General features: G+C 45.3%; 2 protein-coding genes across 7 annotated transcripts; both read right to left on the reverse strand.

The window, feature by feature from the left end:
- Window positions 1-2,807: 2,807 nt before the first annotated feature.
- ZMAT2 (zinc finger matrin-type 2) lies at window positions 2,808-8,696 on the reverse strand. Its single transcript, XM_027095325.1, has 6 exons — window positions 8,584-8,696; window positions 8,160-8,253; window positions 6,599-6,722; window positions 5,281-5,354; window positions 4,687-4,832; window positions 2,808-4,025 (listed from the first exon to the last, which is right to left on the reverse strand). Exons 1-6 carry the CDS (start codon window positions 8,599-8,601, stop codon window positions 3,882-3,884), a joined length of 600 nt encoding a protein of 199 aa, XP_026951126.1. The 5' UTR covers window positions 8,602-8,696; the 3' UTR covers window positions 2,808-3,881.
- Window positions 8,160-17,149, reverse strand: HARS2 (histidyl-tRNA synthetase 2, mitochondrial). 6 transcript variants are annotated; one of them, XR_003430428.1, is made up of 14 exons: window positions 16,875-17,147; window positions 15,597-15,671; window positions 15,075-15,194; window positions 14,870-14,965; window positions 14,050-14,175; window positions 13,837-13,944; window positions 13,479-13,577; window positions 13,065-13,158; window positions 12,610-12,737; window positions 12,275-12,517; window positions 12,001-12,117; window positions 10,677-10,823; window positions 10,000-10,260; window positions 8,160-8,253 (listed from the first exon to the last, which is right to left on the reverse strand). XR_003430428.1 is itself a non-coding variant. In XM_027095281.1 (13 exons), the coding sequence occupies exons 1-13, from the start codon at window positions 17,091-17,093 to the stop codon at window positions 10,229-10,231; spliced, it is 1,545 nt and encodes a 514-aa protein (XP_026951082.1). In that variant the 5' UTR covers window positions 17,094-17,149; the 3' UTR covers window positions 9,439-10,228. The 6 variants fall into 6 exon arrangements, 5 of the variants coding, with proteins under 5 accessions (XP_026951082.1, XP_026951057.1, XP_026951069.1 ...); XM_027095281.1 differs by lacking the exon at window positions 8,160-8,253 and having other exon boundaries at window positions 9,439-10,260; window positions 10,736-10,823; window positions 16,875-17,149; XM_027095256.1 differs by lacking the exon at window positions 8,160-8,253 and having other exon boundaries at window positions 9,439-10,260.
- Between the last annotated feature and the right edge of the window lie 107 nt (window positions 17,150-17,256).

Genomic DNA, 17,256 nt, shown 5'->3' on the forward strand with positions numbered 1-17,256 from the left:
ACTGGGAAAATGAAGAAAGCTGGTATAGCAAAAGGGATTAATGGGAAAATGAAGAGGCTGGGACAGGGGCAAAAGGGCTGGTGAGCGCCCGCGGGTCTCGAACCACTCTCGGAAGGGTGGTTGAATCACAATGCAGTCGAAGGAACCGCTGAGCTATAGCCAGCCCGACTTCGGACTCTGGATTATATCCCCTTGGCTGTTGAGAAACAGGTGCGTCACAACAAACCAACCAAAGCACATACGATCCAGGCTCATTTAGCGTGCTCCCCCACCCCCAGTCCAGACACTCTGAGAGTGCCCATCTGCCGACACACAACAGTGAGAAGGACCCAGGTCTCCCCTACCTCTTAGTGAGCTCTTCCGCAGTTGCTTCCGGGCTTATTCCCTCCTACCACGCGGCAGTCACCAGGTCCACCAGTCTCTGGACTTCTGGTCCAGCCTCTACACTCTCCCGACAACCACACAGGGCCGCTCACTCTGTGGTCTAAACAACTTTCATATTGCCTTGAGTCAGGAGAGTGGAATCTTTACAAGCTGCTAATTGTTACTTCAGGCCTTATCTTGGAACTTTGCAGCTAAACCCCACAGCTCCTCTCCCAGGTGTTATACAGTTCCCAGGTGTCATATAGTGTCATTCCTTCTGTTACTATTTTTAAAAAATTATTCTAAACTGCACAAAAACACCCTATTCCTTTCATGTACACTGTAAACAGCCACAATTCCTACTTTTCTCCAGTTAACCATGACTATGATTTCAGTGTGTACTCCTCCAGTTTTTTCCCTCAATCTACGTATTTAACTGTACACACAACAGAGTTTTGACTGGCAGGGGTAAAGGGTGGGCTTATTGGGGATTGGGTTGTTGGGTATTGTTCTGTTACACTTAACAGAATGTCTTGGAGATCTTGTCAGTACATACACTAGGTCTAATTCATATATATTGTAATGGCTGCATTATACTCAAGTATAAATGTACCGGTTTTATTTTAAATGTTTCACTGTTATAAACATAGCTGCAATAAACATCCTTGTATGCATATGTACACATAAGCAAGCCTGTTTTTAGGATACTTATATGAGTAGAATTGCTGAATTAAAGACTTCACATTTAAATTTCTGGAGGTTATGGGAGAGATGTGAGAGGCCCTGGGACGCCTGAAGTCACAAAATCTGAAGCCATACAGATCTTTTGTTCCCTAAATACTTTAACTGGCAATTCCACCAGAATGTAAATTCCATGACACTTGGGACCTTGTTGCCTTGTCCCAGAAGATACTACCAGGGCCTAGAACATGTTCAGCATCTCAGCACTCACCAAACGAACTCATGTAGGCCGGTCACAGGCATATGACTCAACCAGAATGCAAAATTTCCTTGGATTTTTAGAAAGACCGCAAACATCAATAAAGCTTCTCTTCCAGAGTTTGGAGTTCTCTAGGATTGCTCTGGGGTCCTAAATTTCCATCCCATCTCCTTCCTCCCCCCGCTTTTTTAAATTCACCAGCTTGAACCCCTCCAAATATCCATGACCTAGACAGACCCCTTGGAAACTCAAACCACTTGCCAGTCCCAAGAGAATTTAGAGAAAATGGACTTCAGAACTGCTTTTTAGTAGAGATGACCAGAAGTCAGATTCCACCGGTACCAAAGAGGGAAATCGCTTGAAGCCAAGTTGAATTAGCTACCTGAAGAATGAACACTGAACCACGGAAGGAACTCAGCTCATTGTTACATTCTCTAGCCTGCCTTGACAGGGGGAACAAAAGGACCCAGTTGACTAGGGTAGATTCTTACCCAAGGACCTGTAGAACACATAATCCTGCCAAGGAAAGCACCAACTAATATGTCTGCAACTGGCCAACGAATATTGTATGAGAAATTTTGAGCCAGTCGATAAAGACACATTCAGTGTTTCCATTTGCAAGATTCAGCATCAGAAATAAAATTAGGCAGGGAATTCCTGGTGGTCCAGTGGTTAGGACTCCGCTTTCACTGCTGAGGGCTCAGGTTTGATCCCTAGTCAGGGAACTAAGATCCCACAAGCCGCGCAGCACGCTGCCCCTCACCCCCGCCCCAAAAAAAAGAAAAGTCAGCAAAAGAGATGCCTAACAGCAAGGGAATTTTGCACAAAAGTCCAAAGGAAAGAGTATGGTGCTTTGGGGGACCCACAAGTGGTTCAGATGCTACATAAAGGTGTCCAAAGGGCTAGATAAGGCAGAAAATGTCAACAAGCCATATGGTAGCAGCCTTGTTAGCCCAAGCAGAGCCCACTTTTCAAGGAACAGAAGCAACTAAAGTTGTTACACAATTCACCTGTTTGAAGCTTGTGTAACTACCATTTGTTTTTTTACTTTAAGGAACTTTTTTTTTCCATCTGCATCCCTAGGGCCTGGCACAGTACCTGATGTAGGGAACATCAAAGTTGTTTTTGCTTTAGTTAGCCAGTCTGTACCATCTAATTCTCAAGTTAGACCCAACTTGAGGCAAGGCAGCTTCTCAATAGTTCTCAGTGGGGCTAGGGGGGAGGAATTATGCCCCGCCCCCCTCCAGGAACACAGACATCTTTCATTGTCATAACTTGGGGAGAAGGTGCTATTGGCAACTAGTGAGTAGAGGCTAGAGATTCTCTAGACACCCTACAATGCACAAGGGAGCCTCCACAACAAAGAATTACCCAGCCCAAAATGTCAACAGTGCAAACACCGAGTAACCCTGTGCCTAGCCTAACTGCAGAGAGTTAGGAAAACACTAAGTTTTCAACCCTGAGCTCTGCTGTTCCAGAAACAGAAGATCAAAGGAGGCTAAAATTACAGGAAAAGTTATATTCAAACTCCTCCAGACACAGATCACATCAGAGTAAAGTATAATTCGTGTTGAAGGCACCTAGAAAAAAAGTGACAGGGCTCAAATGAAGGGAGAAGAATAAGTATGGAGAAGAAAAAAACAATACACAGGGAAGAATATGGGATGTTCCCACCAAATGTGAAATAGGCCCAGTCAATGCTATTTATTATACATGTTGAACAGCCTCTGAGACCCAAGGGCTCCCATATGAGGTTTTCTCCTTTTTCTTTTTTGCATCAAACAGGTTCTTCCAAGAGCCTGCTTACAAGGAAGACAAAAACAGAGTAATCCTCAATAAAATGAAACAAATAGGAAAAGCTGAACAGTTTACATATGAAGAACAAAGGTTAAAAAACTCACCAGACAAAACCACACCAAACACTCATCCCATTTAATTTCCTGTTACATGCTCTGAGGAAGCTGAGAACACCAGGCCCCTGAGGCTCTAGCAATGCTCCTGAGGCTCTAGCTTAGGCTCCCTCTATGTGACAGTTTCATGCACACGCACCCGCACATACCAATGACCCAGGCAGAAGTACACATGCATGCACAGATGGCCGGAGAACCACGGGGCGGGACTGGGGGAGAATGGCAAAAGGAGGGGCCAGGCAAGGATAAGCTATCAACTGGAAACTGGGGACCCAGAGAACCCTTCTGCTGTAGGCTAAGCAAGAGTAAAAATTAAAACAAAGGCAGAACACAGGGTAAATGTAGGATGCTCAGATGAGATGGACAGATGAAGAGGGAAAGATGCAAGGGGAGTTTCCGGAAAGCAGCCTCAGAAGAGGTGGTTTTTCTTTATTGGGAACTCAGATGATCAGACGTCCTCTGTCTCCAGTGAAATACTGAGGCTGAAGGAACATGCCACAGCACATTCCTTTGCATCCTGTGCTCTCTCCCAAGGTAGAGGGAAACCACAAACACCCACCCTCTAGCCCTCCCCACTGCCACTCTTAAGGACTTTCCCCAGTACCTCCCAAAAGATGACGCCCACACACACAAAGTTAGGCCTGGCAAAAAGCCAAGCATAAAAAGCCTCAGTAACTCTTCTTGGTGGAACCAAAGCCAGAGAAGCCCATCACAGCTGCCATCTCATCATCCTCCTCAAATGTCAAGTCCTCCTCAGCCCTCCTTTTCTTCTCCTTCTGTTTCTCTTTCTTGTAGGCTTTGGCCTTTTCCTCCTAGAAGGGAAATCACTCAGAATCAGTTCAGACTCGTGAGCCAAATGTTGAAAGAGATAGGTGAGCTTCCTTTCTATCTTTAGAATAAAATAATTAAAGACAAGTAAAATTTCAAGAGCAGAGGAAAAGCCACAGTAAAGATCATAAGGGACAAGAAAGAGAAGTTTTAGCCTGTGGAAAGCATTTCTCAATCCTATATCCCAGTTCATCTCTAGTTCTTAACAAGGTGATGGGAGTAAAGCCACATAATAGGAACTAACATTCTGGGGCATAGAGTACAAGCCAGGAACTGGTCTAAGTGCTTTATGTGTATTATATACTAAGATCTTGAATATGAGGAAACAGAGGCACAAAGAGGTTATATAACTTATCCAAGATTCACAGCCAGTATGTGAAGGAAACAGAACTCTGACCCAGTCAGCCTGGTTCCACGGGCCTGCTGGGGACTAGGTGCATTTAATTAATCACTCCTGTAGTTTAAAAAAAAAAAAAAAAAAAAGTATGGCCCAGAGAGTCCAGAAAAAAAGGATAGGTTTAGAGCCATTTCCTTCAGATTATGAGAGTCCCAAACAAGGGCAATAAATGTCCCCCTTAATGTACAGAAATTCAGGAGATACAACTCTCCTCTGGGGATGGAAGTGGAATGAGGAAGAGAGCCTACCTCTTCTCTGAGTTCCTTCATCCTTTCCTCAAAATCATAATCCTTCTGCTTCTCTTCCATCTTCTTCTTGTTGACTTCAAAACGTTTCTTCACCTGATCCAAAGTGGAACGTTCCACACGCATAGACATGCCCAGGTTTCGCTGATCTGGGTAGGGTCAACAGTGAAGAAGGTAAGGTTGTTAAGACATCCTAAGTCCCTCAAAAAGTCTTTTCCTGACATTAAAAAAAAAACAAAAAACAGACTCATAAAACACACAGTAAAAATAATTAGGGCTAAAAAAAATTTCCCTGGCAGCAGCCCCAGATAACAAGATATACGCAGCTTTCAATTACCCTTACTGAGCAGATGCACACCAGTAGGGACAGTTGGGCCCTGGAGAAGACCATGGTCTGGGCTTGTTGACAGCTTAGAACAGATACTCACCTCATGGACCCCAGAAACATTAAATAATGAAGTAAAGAATGACCTATGCTGAAGCAACTAGAGAATTCCCCAGACACTGAAAAAGAGGCCCAATAGTAACTACCCTTTCCCGCACCCCACCTCCAAAACTCAAATCCAGCCCCAATCACAAACTACCTCCAAGTCTTACGTTTCTTTCCATTAATGTGATCCAGGAAGTTGATGGAGTCTTTCACCACACAGTCACAGACATTGCAATAGTATCTAGAAAACAGAAAGAAATAGCACTATGGTCACATCTGGTTGTAAGGATTTTATCGTTTTCAACCAAAAAACTCATTATTTTTAGGTAAAATTTCTTTTTAGAAGCAGCATTCTCATTTCCACAAAGCCTTGGCTCTTGGAAGAGTGTGGCTGCCAACTTCCAAGATGGCCCCCACAATGATCCCACACTCCTGGTATTCCTACCCTATATAGGCCCTTCCCAATTTGCACAAGCGTTAGTCTGTGTGATCAATAGAATGTATCAAAGGTGATTCTATGTCACTTCCAAGATTAGGTTATAAAAAAACATGGATTCTGTCTTAGTCTGTTCACGAGGATCACGTGCCCTGGGGAAGTCACTTGCTTTGTTGTGAGCAGTGCTATGGAGCGGCCCATGGAGCATAGAACTGAGGCCTCCAAACCACAGCCACGTGACAGAGCTTGGAAGCAGATCCTCCAGCCCCACTTATACCTCAGATGAATGCAGACGCAGCAGACACCTTGATGACAGCTTTGTGAGAGACACTGAGCCAGAACCACCTAGGTAAACCTTTCCCAGGTTACTTCCCCACAGATACTGTGAGCTATCCATTGTTTTATGCTGCTAAATACTGGGTTAATGTATTAATTTAAATAGCAATAGATAACTAACACAAAGAGGAAGGACAACAGTGGATTTACTCAGAGAAGCAGCTCAGAAAAGTGTCACTCATTGTTATCTGTGTTATGCTCCTGCTGGAAAACCTAACTGGACAGAGAGGTAGTGGTGAGCAAAAAGATGAAGAGTTCTTGTGGGACCCTTCTTCCTAAAGGTTATCGCCTTGGTCTAGGAGGAAGGTGCACAACCAGGAAATCCATAACAGCTACAACCTTTGCAGCCAGTCTGGAACCTCAACCCCCTTTATTCACCATCAACAGCTCCTGGGCTCCATTCTAGCTTCACCTAATTTCTCCCCTAGAAATCTCCTCAGTAGTCCTTTTGTTCATTTCTTCCTCTGGCAGGAGAACAAATAATCCCTTTTAAGATATTAAGAAGTAGTTACAGTGCTAATATGAAGACGCCTACAGAGTGACCCCTCTTAGAGACACTATTATGTTAACTTGAGACCTTGGAGGACAATGGATGGAATTACAGGAAACAAGGTTGTTATTCCAAGGCCAGGTACCCTGCTCAACACTTCCTAAAACCAACACAGTTTATTAGACTTACTCCTGGCTGCAGAGAAAGATGAAAAGCCACTCACCCTCCCATCTCAGACTGTGGGGTGGTCTTGGTAATGACGATTGTCTTCCCAAGTTTGGATTCCAGGTCCACCTTGTAGTCCCTATGCCGGAGAAGCTCTCGCTTGACTGGCTGCACTGGTTTTCCTGAAATATAATGGGGAAGGAAGTCCCTTCATTATTAGAGTTCCTTAACCAGAAAGGAAAAGAAACGCGTGAAATCCAAAATCCTGAGGTTTACTTTCATGTCTTTTTGAAACCTGAAGCAAGGGACACAACAGTCACTTCTAGCAGCAGCTAAGGAGAAGCTCAACACAGAAAAAATGACAAGCAATCCCTAACTCTCTACATCTTTCCTCCACTTCAAATCCAACGAGTCTAAAAGCAATGTGTTTTTTGTTGTTGTTGTTTTTGCGATATGCGGGCCTGTCACTGTTGTGGCCTCTCCCATTGCGGAGCACAAGCTCCGGACGCGCAGGCTCAGCGGCCATGGCTCACGGGCCCAGCCGCTCCGCGGCATGTGGGATCCTCCCAGACCGGGGCACGAACCCGTGTCCCCTGCATTGACAGGCGGACTCTCAACCACTGCACCACCAGGGAAACCCCTAAAAGCAATATTTTTTATTCATTAATTAACTGAATTGAAGGGAGGAGCTCTTAATTTTCACAAAAAGCAACCTTTTAAAAGAAGAGTTGGGCTTCCCTGGTGGCGCAGTGGTTGAGAGTCTGCCTGCCAATGTAGGGGACACGGGTTCGTGCCCCCGTCCAGGAAGATCCCACATGCGGCGAAGCGGCTGGGCCCGTGAGCCATGGCCGCTGAGCCTGCGCGTCCGGAGTCTGTGCTCCGCAACGGGAGAGGCCACAACAGTGAGAGGCCCGCGTACCGCAAAAAAAAAAAAAAAAAAAAGAAGAGTAAGACCACTCAATAGTGCTTTCAAACAGATATCCCAAGCATAAAACAGAAAGGAATCTTCTGAGAGCTGGGAAAACTTTTAAAGGGGACCAACATTTAGGAAATATCTGTTATATGTCAAGTACTATTGTACAAGTTACATAAAAACCAAAAGTTAGATTATGCAACCTGGTGTAGAAGTAAAGCAGAAGAAAAATGTACAGTTTGAAAACAGATGAGAAAATAAGACGTTTCTTTTTATACAGTGGAATCTCTAGGAGAGAAGCACCAACTCCCTGACATAGTATAACGCACAGAGAACAGCACTAAGCGGTAGGTTAAACAATACCATGTTCCCTGCTGCTCTTCAAAAGCAATAATACAAAGCAGCAAAATACTCCTTCTCCTGTCACTAGTAAGGATCCCACTCTCTTCTCTGTACTTGAGGAAAGTACGAAATGAGCCAAACAAAGGTAAGGCAAGGAAGCAGAATCACAGAGCTGGAAAGCACCTCAAAAGCACTTCAGTCCATCTCCTCGCTCTCATACCTGAAGAAACTGAGGACCAGGGAGGCAATGCTCTGTCAAAGGTTACACAAGAAATGAGGACAGCGCATTTCAACTCCCCACCCACTCTCCAACCATTGCATCGCCTCTATAATACACTTAGCACTTGATGGAGAAGGCACCCACCATCCTTCTTTTCTCTCTCTTCCGTGAGCCTCTTCTCGGCGAGCTTCTCATATTCATCTTTGTCCCACTTTCGGCGAAAGTCCAAGTTTTTTGTCTGGGGGGAGGAAAAAGCGCTTGAGATTCGTCGCTAATCGTGTCCGACTCCTGGAAAAACGGAAGCGCGTCCTCGCTGCCAAGGCGGCCCCGGGACCTGGGGAAAGCGAAGCCTCTCCGGACAGCACCAGGAGGCTGAGGTTGCCTCAGGACCCCAACCAGAGCCCTCCCCGATTCCACTGACCCTGTGCCAGGGCCTTACGAAGAAGCTCTTGAACTGGGGCCATTAGATTGCGAGGAGGTGTCGGGAAGTCAATCGGGTGCAGAATACTCGGCGCCGAGAAGCCACCCCCGACCCCCCACCCGAAGCCTCCTCACACACAACACCTACCCCACTGCCCGACGCCATCTTCACTTCGAAGTGAATGGGAAGCCGGAAAATGCCGTAAAAAGCGGCCTTGAGCCGTAAAGCAAGCTTGCCTCCAATAAGCTTAGACTCTCGTGTTCTAAACGAGCTAAGCACTGGAGGGCTTCTAAAACAGGATTGTCGGCCCCGCCCCCGCGCCAAAGAAATAGCGCATGCGCAAGGAAAGTTTGAAGCAACACGGAAGTAAGGGCGCCTGGAAACGTTTTTGCCGTGGCTTTCAAAACAAGCGTAGATTCAACTTGTCTTTTTAACCAAAGAGGAAAATGAGATTCGGATCAGTGCTCTCTGATCTAATCTAATCAACCTGCGTGCACTGCCAAGAATTTCCAAACCTTCTTTAAGGCTGAAGCGCCGTTACAGGGGCTCTAGATGCACTAAAAATATGGCCCCAAGAGCGCTGAACTGTTTGTAAAGGCTGCAGCCTTTCCAACGCACATATGCAAAGCGCTTTTTGCGGCTTGTCTCTTTATCTTGAAGCAATGCTATCAAACTTTGGTTAACTCATTTTTCCTTCAGCTGAGAAACAGTCATTCAATCTATAGTGCACAGTTTAATCAACATGATGGGACTTGGGAAGGTCGGTCATCAACAACACTCTAGGATGAAGAACTCTAGCAGATATCTCACTATACATTGATTTAGTGACGTGACTGTATCTCCAAGTTGGGGGGAAGGGGAACTGTGGCTGCTCCCTTCACTGAATACAGAAACATCACCCCAGGGAGGTTACTCCTAGCTCACAGAATCCTCCAGTGTACACTCAAGCGTTTTCCATGGCCTATGCAAACCAATCCCTTGGTAACAAATTATCCAAACTACTATATTTAATATTTTATTTAATATATTATACAACCACTTCTAGAACAGGCACCTCCATGGCAGGACATGGAAGTCAGAGCAGTGATTCTGGCACAGGTAATGGTCTCCAAAATCTCAAAAGATCAGATCTCAATCTTGTCAGGTCACTTATTAAGTTCAACATTCAAGATTATTAAACAGACAGCCTCACCCTGCTATTATTAACAATGGATGGGCTAGAGAGATGCCACATCAATATGGGCACTGCTATGCCCTTGGGATAGCATCTCTGTCCTCAAACAAAACAGAAGACAGTCATTGCCCAACTCTTTGCTGTCTCCCAAAAACTACCTGGACAGGCCAAGGGCAGGTTATGGACAAACTTCCCAGAAATTGGCTCAGAAGCCAGAGCAGAAGGCTAAGTATTTGACTTTTGATCTCAGTGGTCAGAATCCTCTCAACCTGAGGTGACTTTCCCAGAGATTTGCTCATAGCAACCATCTCAGCACCTGTTGGCAGCACTCAGTGGCATTTCAAACCTGCCATCTGCCTCGGATGTTAGAGCATGTCTCTGTCACGTACCAGCCACCTGCGCCCATGCAGAATAGCTGCTCACACTAGCCCAGGAGTCCTCAGGGCCTTCTACAGTTCTGTACCCAGGAAGGATGAAGGATGCAGAGGCACTTGTCACCCATCCTGGCCAGCAGTTATGAAGTCCCTCAGGAAGTCAGTCCTAGATGAAACATTTTCTACAAAGAGCAGCAGATGGCATTCAGGCAAGGATCAAGACTCAGACAGTCGCTTCTGAATTTCAGCCACAAGATTTTCCCGTGTAATGGCCACCTGAAACATAACAGAACTCTCATGTGACAAACTAGAGAGTGATACTAGTTCCTTAGCCACTACTTTTCTGGATTCATTTAACTGTGCAACTGCTCCCACTACTTATGCAACCAGTAGGGAGGAGTATGTGCTTCAACCTGACCTGGAGAATGTATGCCCTCAAGACTAAAGGGATTCAAACACCTGATCTATGTCTATTTTGTTGATGAGTCTTGAAATACCCATAGAGATTTCGTTTGTCCTTTTGCCCACCCAACCAATCATCGGCTATAATGGTTGCCTAGGGTGGGTGCTCATTCATCTCTATCACGATTAACCCTGGAGATATTTTCTCAGCCAAAAGATATATATTTCTTAAAGGATCTAAGAAAAGTAGAAACACTTGGTACCTCCTATTTCTGCCTGCCCCCACTCACCTCCTCCCTGCTGGCCACTGAACGGAGCTTGATGACCCCTTCCTTCAGTTCTTGCTCACCAATAATGACCACCAGTGGGATGCCCGTGTTCTCACAGTAGTGCAGTTGAGTTAGTAGTTTAGGGTTGTTCTTATACATCAGCTCTGCCTGAAAAGGGTGAAGAAAGAATAGGGGACTTAGGGACTTCCCTGGTGGCACAGTGGTTAAGAATCCGCCTGCCAATGCAGGGGACATGGGTTCGAGCCCTGGTCCGGAAAGATCCCACATGCCGCGGAGCAACTAAGCTCATGCGCCACAACTACCGATCCTGCACCCTAGAGCCCGTGAGCCACAACTACTGAGCCCATGTACCACAACTACTTACTGAAGCCCGCATGCCTAGAGCCTGTGCTCCGCAACAAGAGAAGCCACCGCAATGAGAAGCCCACGCACCGCAAAGTAGCCCCCACTCGCCGCAACTAGAGAAAGCCTGCGCGCAGCAACGAAGACCCAATGCAGCCAAAAAATAATTAATTAATTTTCAAAAAAAGAATAGGGGACTTAGAAGTGACCATACCGAAGCAACCTAAGTGTCCATCAACGGATGAATGGATAAAGAAGATGTGGCACATATATACAATGGAATATTAGCCATAAAAAGAAACGAAATTGAGTTATTTGTGGTGAGGTGGATGGACCTAGAGATTGTCATACAGAGTGAAGTAAGTCAGAAAGAGAAAAATAAATACCGTATGCTAACACATATATATGGAATCTAAAAAAGAAAAAAAAATGGTTTTGAGAACCTAGGGGCAGGAAAGGAATAAAGATGCAGACATAGAGAATGGACTTGAGGACACGGGTAGGGGGAAGGGTAAGCTGGGACAAAGTGAGAGAGTGGCATGGACTTATATATACTACCAAAAGTAAAATAGATAGCTAGTGGGAAGCAGCCACATAGCACAGGGAGATCAGCTCGGTGCTTTGCGTCCACCTAGAGGGGTGGGATAGGGAGGGTGGGAAGGAGACGCAAGAGGGAGGACATATGGGGATATATGTATATGTATAGCTGGTTCATTTTGTTATAAAGCAGAAACTAACACACCATTGTAAAGCAATTATACTCCAATAAAGATGTTAAAAAAAAAAAAAGAAGTGACCATACCACTCAAACCCCAGGAGCAGGCATATCCAAATAAGTAAGTAGCTCACCCTCATACCCTATGAAGACACACTAGTGAAGACTAGAAAGATCTTGAGTTCCACCTTAGGCATAAGGTAGAAGTGGGCCTGGTGCATGAATTCCACATATAGCTAGATGTTTTGGATATTAGCTCCATTATACCTTGATCCCAGCATCCCAAAGCTCTGCAATTAGCTTCAGCCGTTCTTGGAGAAAGTTCTTCTGTGGTGTGGCCACAAACACTTGGGTCTCTGTGGTCCGTATCTTCTCACCAAAAGTCTAGTAAAAGAGAGAGAGAAGGTAAAACTAATAAAAACTTCCTTTGCACCAATAATTCAAAACAAAACAATCATCAGAAAAACAGTCCAACTGCACTTCCAGAAACATGAGAGTTTTTAAGGTCTGCAGCCCTACTCTAACCCTACCGAGGACCTACCTTCATCCTCTGCTCCACAATGGAGAAGATCCGCTCCACCCCAATGCTGAGCCCCACACATGGCACGTTGTGGCCTTTGGGGTCAAACATGCCCACCAGCCCATCATAGCGCCCACCAGCAGCCACACTGCCCACATTCAGTGGCTCCTCCTCAGCATGAGCTGGGGTCTGTAGCAGCACCGCTTCATAGATCACTCCTGTATAGTAGTCCAGGCCCCGAGCCAGGCTCAGGTCAAAGGAGATCTGTGGGAACAAGGTTATAGTCAGTCTTAGACAAGACTCAGGACCCTGAGAGCCCTAGACACAGCAGGAGGTGCACTCCCTACCCAGCTTACCTTTTCAGCAATTCCAAATAAAGTCAGATATTCAAATAGCAGCTTCAGGTCTCCCAAGCCCTCTAGGGCCTGCTTGTTCTGGGATAGTCTGGGATCCTGGAACATTTGTTTCACCAAGGACACCCCTCCTGGGGAGACATGTGGGGAGAAATAATGTCTGTGTTATACACCCAGATGTGTTTCATCCAAATTTATCCCTAATATGCTCCAGCTAGTCCTCCTCATTTTCTTTAAGAAAAAGATCCTGATCACATATGACCAGATTCTCCTCTTCTGCCTCCATCTTTGACACCTAAAGACATAACTGGTTACAGTAAGTAAAAAGGTTATTAAATTAAAACCAGGCTCTGGAACTTAGCACATTTATGAAAAGGAGCTGTTTCAGACGTAGAAGTTATACACTTATCACCCTCACTCTGGTTCTATCATGTACCTCTGAAAACACTGATTCTTACCATGACATTGGACGTAATCCCAAATTCGATCAGCTACTTCAGCAGCCAGGCCTTTCTTTGCCACCATCTCATGTCTCACATCTTTCCAAGACATCTGCACAAACACCCAAACATTAGCCTAGCCCCAAGATCCTTCTTTCTCTTAATGGAAAAGGACATCTCATTTCATTCATTATGTATGTCACGAGTAGCTAACACTCTACTCAGCAAAGTCAGAGGCAGCTTAGGAAATCCAGCCATAATCTCCACTGCACAGCAAAACTCAGGTCTCGTTTCAGAATGTCTCCTTACCTTCCTCCCAGAAATAGCTCACTTCCAGCCACCATCTCCTTATTTTCCTCTAAAGGTATATATAGATTTGAAGGCAGGGCAGAAACTCTGATAGGATCTACTGAAGCATGTCTTCTTTGTTACCTTGTCTAGTTTGTCTACCGAGGAGCAGATGGCATGGAACTTGCTTTCAGGAACACCACAGACGGCAAATATCCCATCCAAAATCCGCCGGTCATTGACCTGTGAACTCAATGGAAGTGACCCAAGTGGTTTATGAATGACCTCTCCCTCAAAACAATGGCAGTCCCTACTTGCCTGACTCATAAAAGGGATAGTAAGGAAATTCCACAGGGTGACTATATAGATATAGATATAAAATGCAACACCTGTACTAAGAAAGTCCTAGAGCTACAGGCTTAATGGCTGGGGTCACCTATGTTTTCAAACAGCATTAGGCCAAATCCAGACTTCTCCCCTCAGTCCTCAGCTCTGGCCTCACCTTAATGAGAAAATCCCCCAGCTGCAACCCACTAAGGATTTCACACACGATCTTCAAACACTCTGCATCAGGGATCATAGGGTCAAACTGACCAGCAATGTCAAAGTCCTACAGCAAAGAAAAAGACGGGCGAAAAAAAATTAGTGAGCAGCCAGTTCCTAGGTTGTGGTCCCCAGAACTATCAAACCACGCTGCCTCCATCAGGTCACTTACACACTGGCAGAACTCCCTGTAGCGGCCTTGGGCTATGGTTGGGCTCTCCCGACGCCACACCTTTCCAACATGATAGCGTTTCATCTTCTTCACTTTATTCATGGCCAGATAACGAGCAAAAGGGACCTCACATAAATAGGTTAAGGAGGAAGAATACTACATCCAGAGCTTAGCCCCAGTGGAAAGAGATTAGGGAGGACTGGGCCTCTATCAACTGGATCTCATCCACTAGGATTAGAACAAGGACTTTCTCTGCCTCCTTTCCCACTATCACCAAGGCACAGCAATCAATAAACACTGAATAGTGTCAAATGAAGGAATCCCTGCAAGTCTGGTAGAAAGCAGGGGAAGCAGAGATAGAAATGATCCAAGAACTTCAAGTCTGGGCCATTCCCTCCCATTCAGATCAAGTCTCAACTGTCTCAGAAGAGTCAAGCTTCAGAACCTGGATTTGCCTACAACTTCTATATCAATGTTTCTTCAAGTGTTCAAGGACCACTTGCATCTTAATTATCCAGGTATCTATTTAAAATGCAGATTTCTGAACACCACTCCAGCTACAGAATTAAGAAAATCTGGGGCTAGAGGTCAAGAATCAGTATTTTTGCAAGCTTCCTCAAGGGAGTCTGACACAGTATAAACTTAAATGACAGAGCTCCAGGCCAGGCTCTGCTGGCAGAATTGCCTTCTGGAAGAAACTTGAAGTAAAGGCTGCTGCCAATGAACCTATAGGGTCCCAGAGTCACTGCTGTCCCATTATCAGAGAATGACCTCTGGGTTTGGAAAGAGGTAAGTCAGGCTGCCGTACTTAGAAGGATACAGTAAGGTCATAGCGCAAGGACAATAGCTCTCCACCCTGATCCTTCAGATCATAGACGAGCCCAGAGTCCTCTCCATACTTCTCAGTAAGCATTTCCTGCAGGGGTCAAACAGAAAGTGCCATGGTTAAAAGGAGGACTCCAGAACATAGGCTAGAAGCCCTTTGGGAAAGAAATGGGGTTCCTGCATTTTTTTTCTCCTCTTACCTTTAGCTCAAATGCCGGGGTATCCAACCCCTTTGCTCCATGACGTTTAAAGCAGCTAACAACCATATCAAGAATTTTCTCCCTCACGACCATCTGCTCGGGACTAAGATCTCTGGTGCCCTAGAAACCAAAAGGAGCCAGAGTGAAAACAAAGACAAAGACAAGTCCATTTAAGACAAAGAGTTAAACTATATCTATAATCTAAGGTCTGGAGTTGAAATCTCTTTGAGTTCAGACGACTATGAGCCCCACCCAGTATCTCAAGAATAGTGAAGAATTAGTGAAATAGTGAAAAATTAAAAATAGGGAATACCCTGGGGGTCCTGTGGTTAGGACTCTGCGCTTTTACTGCCAAGGGCCTGGGTTCCACCCCTGGTCGGGGAACTAAGATCCCGCAAGCCATGCGGCACAGCCAAAACAAACAAACAAACAAAAACAAAAACATTAAAAGTGGTCAGGAAGAGAAGCACAGGGCAGAACTCCAAGGCACTCTAACAGACAGGGTGGGGCAAAGGGCATTACCTTTGGGGTCTTGATAATAAAATTTGATTTCTCTTGATGTGGTTTCAGTTGGGTTGCTAACGCTGCCTCCGCAACCTGGCAGAAGAAATGTGAGATATGGCTCCTCTCAATACTGGCCAAACGTGTGGTATCTCTGGCCCTGTGTACCACCAACCTGAAAATATTTTTGGCCCTGAGCAACAGGAAGTCTGAACACTATCTATCCCAATCTCAGCCCACTTCCAAAAACCCAGTTGTATCTGCAACATATATGTAATACATATGGGATCAGATGTTTACCATACAAGCTTCCTCACTATAATTGGAGTTTTTAAAAGTATGAAAAACTTTAACCAGCAAAAAACAAGGAAGGCACAAAGCAACCCAAGACTACCACCACTAACCATATAGGAGTAGGGATTAGTAGGATCTCCAGTTCTCAGTTCCTACTCAAAGAGCAAAAACTAAGAATTGTTAATAAGGTAGTAATGGTCATTAGGTTTGGAGATAGGGAAAAAGTAACTGGAAGACAGAAGAGAAACAGCCCAAGAACACAGAACATGTCTGTGGAATGAAAAGGAATGGATTTCCTGATTGAAAAAAAAAAAAAAAGCTGGCTGGTAGGATGCTGTGACTGCAAATAACAAAAGATCTGAGCTCTGTTGTTCATGATAGCACAAAGCATCTACTAGGAACACAAAAGTGTCATTCCCAAGGTAAAACAGAATCTGTGATTTTGATTATCCCCAGCAGGCTGTATGCCCTTCCAGAAATATAGAGCGTGTAGTAGTTCATACTTTGGCAGATTCTGTGCTCCAAAGGACAGCAGTTGAAGCCCACAACCCCTCCTAAGAATCCATAATCTCTGAAAACTAAAAATTTTGAGGTAAATTCTAATGTGAACTCACTCTACTTATGGCCGTTAGTCATCTCACTTAGTGGGAATATTCATATATTTTGCTTAAAAAAATTTAAATGTGTTTGATCCCAAAAGGTTCAGATAAGGGACTGTGGACCTATATTAAAATGCTCCCTTACTATGTAGCCATAGATAAGTCATTTAACCTTGGAGCCTCCGTTTCTTCAACTGTAAAACGGAAATAATAACCCCAACATCTCAAGATTGCTATGATGATTAAATGACAAAGCATCCTAAAAGGCCTTAGCTCTGTGTCGGTACATGGTGGGCACTCAATAAAAAACCGACTGTTAATACTGCGGGAGTACAGGCCGCGAGTCTATGCTTTCAGACCTGGAGATCCTGCCCCGACAGACCAGAGCTATCTCAGTCTGGCTCACCTGGCTATGAGAATGGACTGCCCTGATGCATACAGCACCGGGCGGTCGCCGGAGCTGGCCAAACAGCACAGCCCAGGCCCTCCCATGTAGGAGTCCGAGCTGGGGCATCGTGCAGCAGGAGGCAGGATTTCCGGAACACGAGGCAAAGGACCTAGGAAAGAGGCAGATAGGACCCCAGGAAGGGTATAGGGCGCTGTAGAGGCGAAGCCGGAGCACCATAGAAGAGGTGAGCGTTTCTACACCTCCTGAATTCCGGAGGGTTGCTCCAGCCCTCTCAGGCTCCCGCCCAGTTCCCGCACTTCCGGTAGGAGCCGGAAGTGATTGTTGTACTGAGTGGTGGCTTTCTAGGCGTGCGGGCCCTCGACTCGATAGCCGGAAGTCA

This window comes from Aethalodelphis obliquidens, unplaced genomic scaffold (genome assembly GCF_003676395.1).
Source record: "Aethalodelphis obliquidens isolate GAN/ISIS:26980383/991018 unplaced genomic scaffold, ASM367639v1 scaffold4, whole genome shotgun sequence".
Taxonomy (NCBI): Eukaryota; Metazoa; Chordata; class Mammalia; order Artiodactyla; family Delphinidae; genus Aethalodelphis; species Aethalodelphis obliquidens.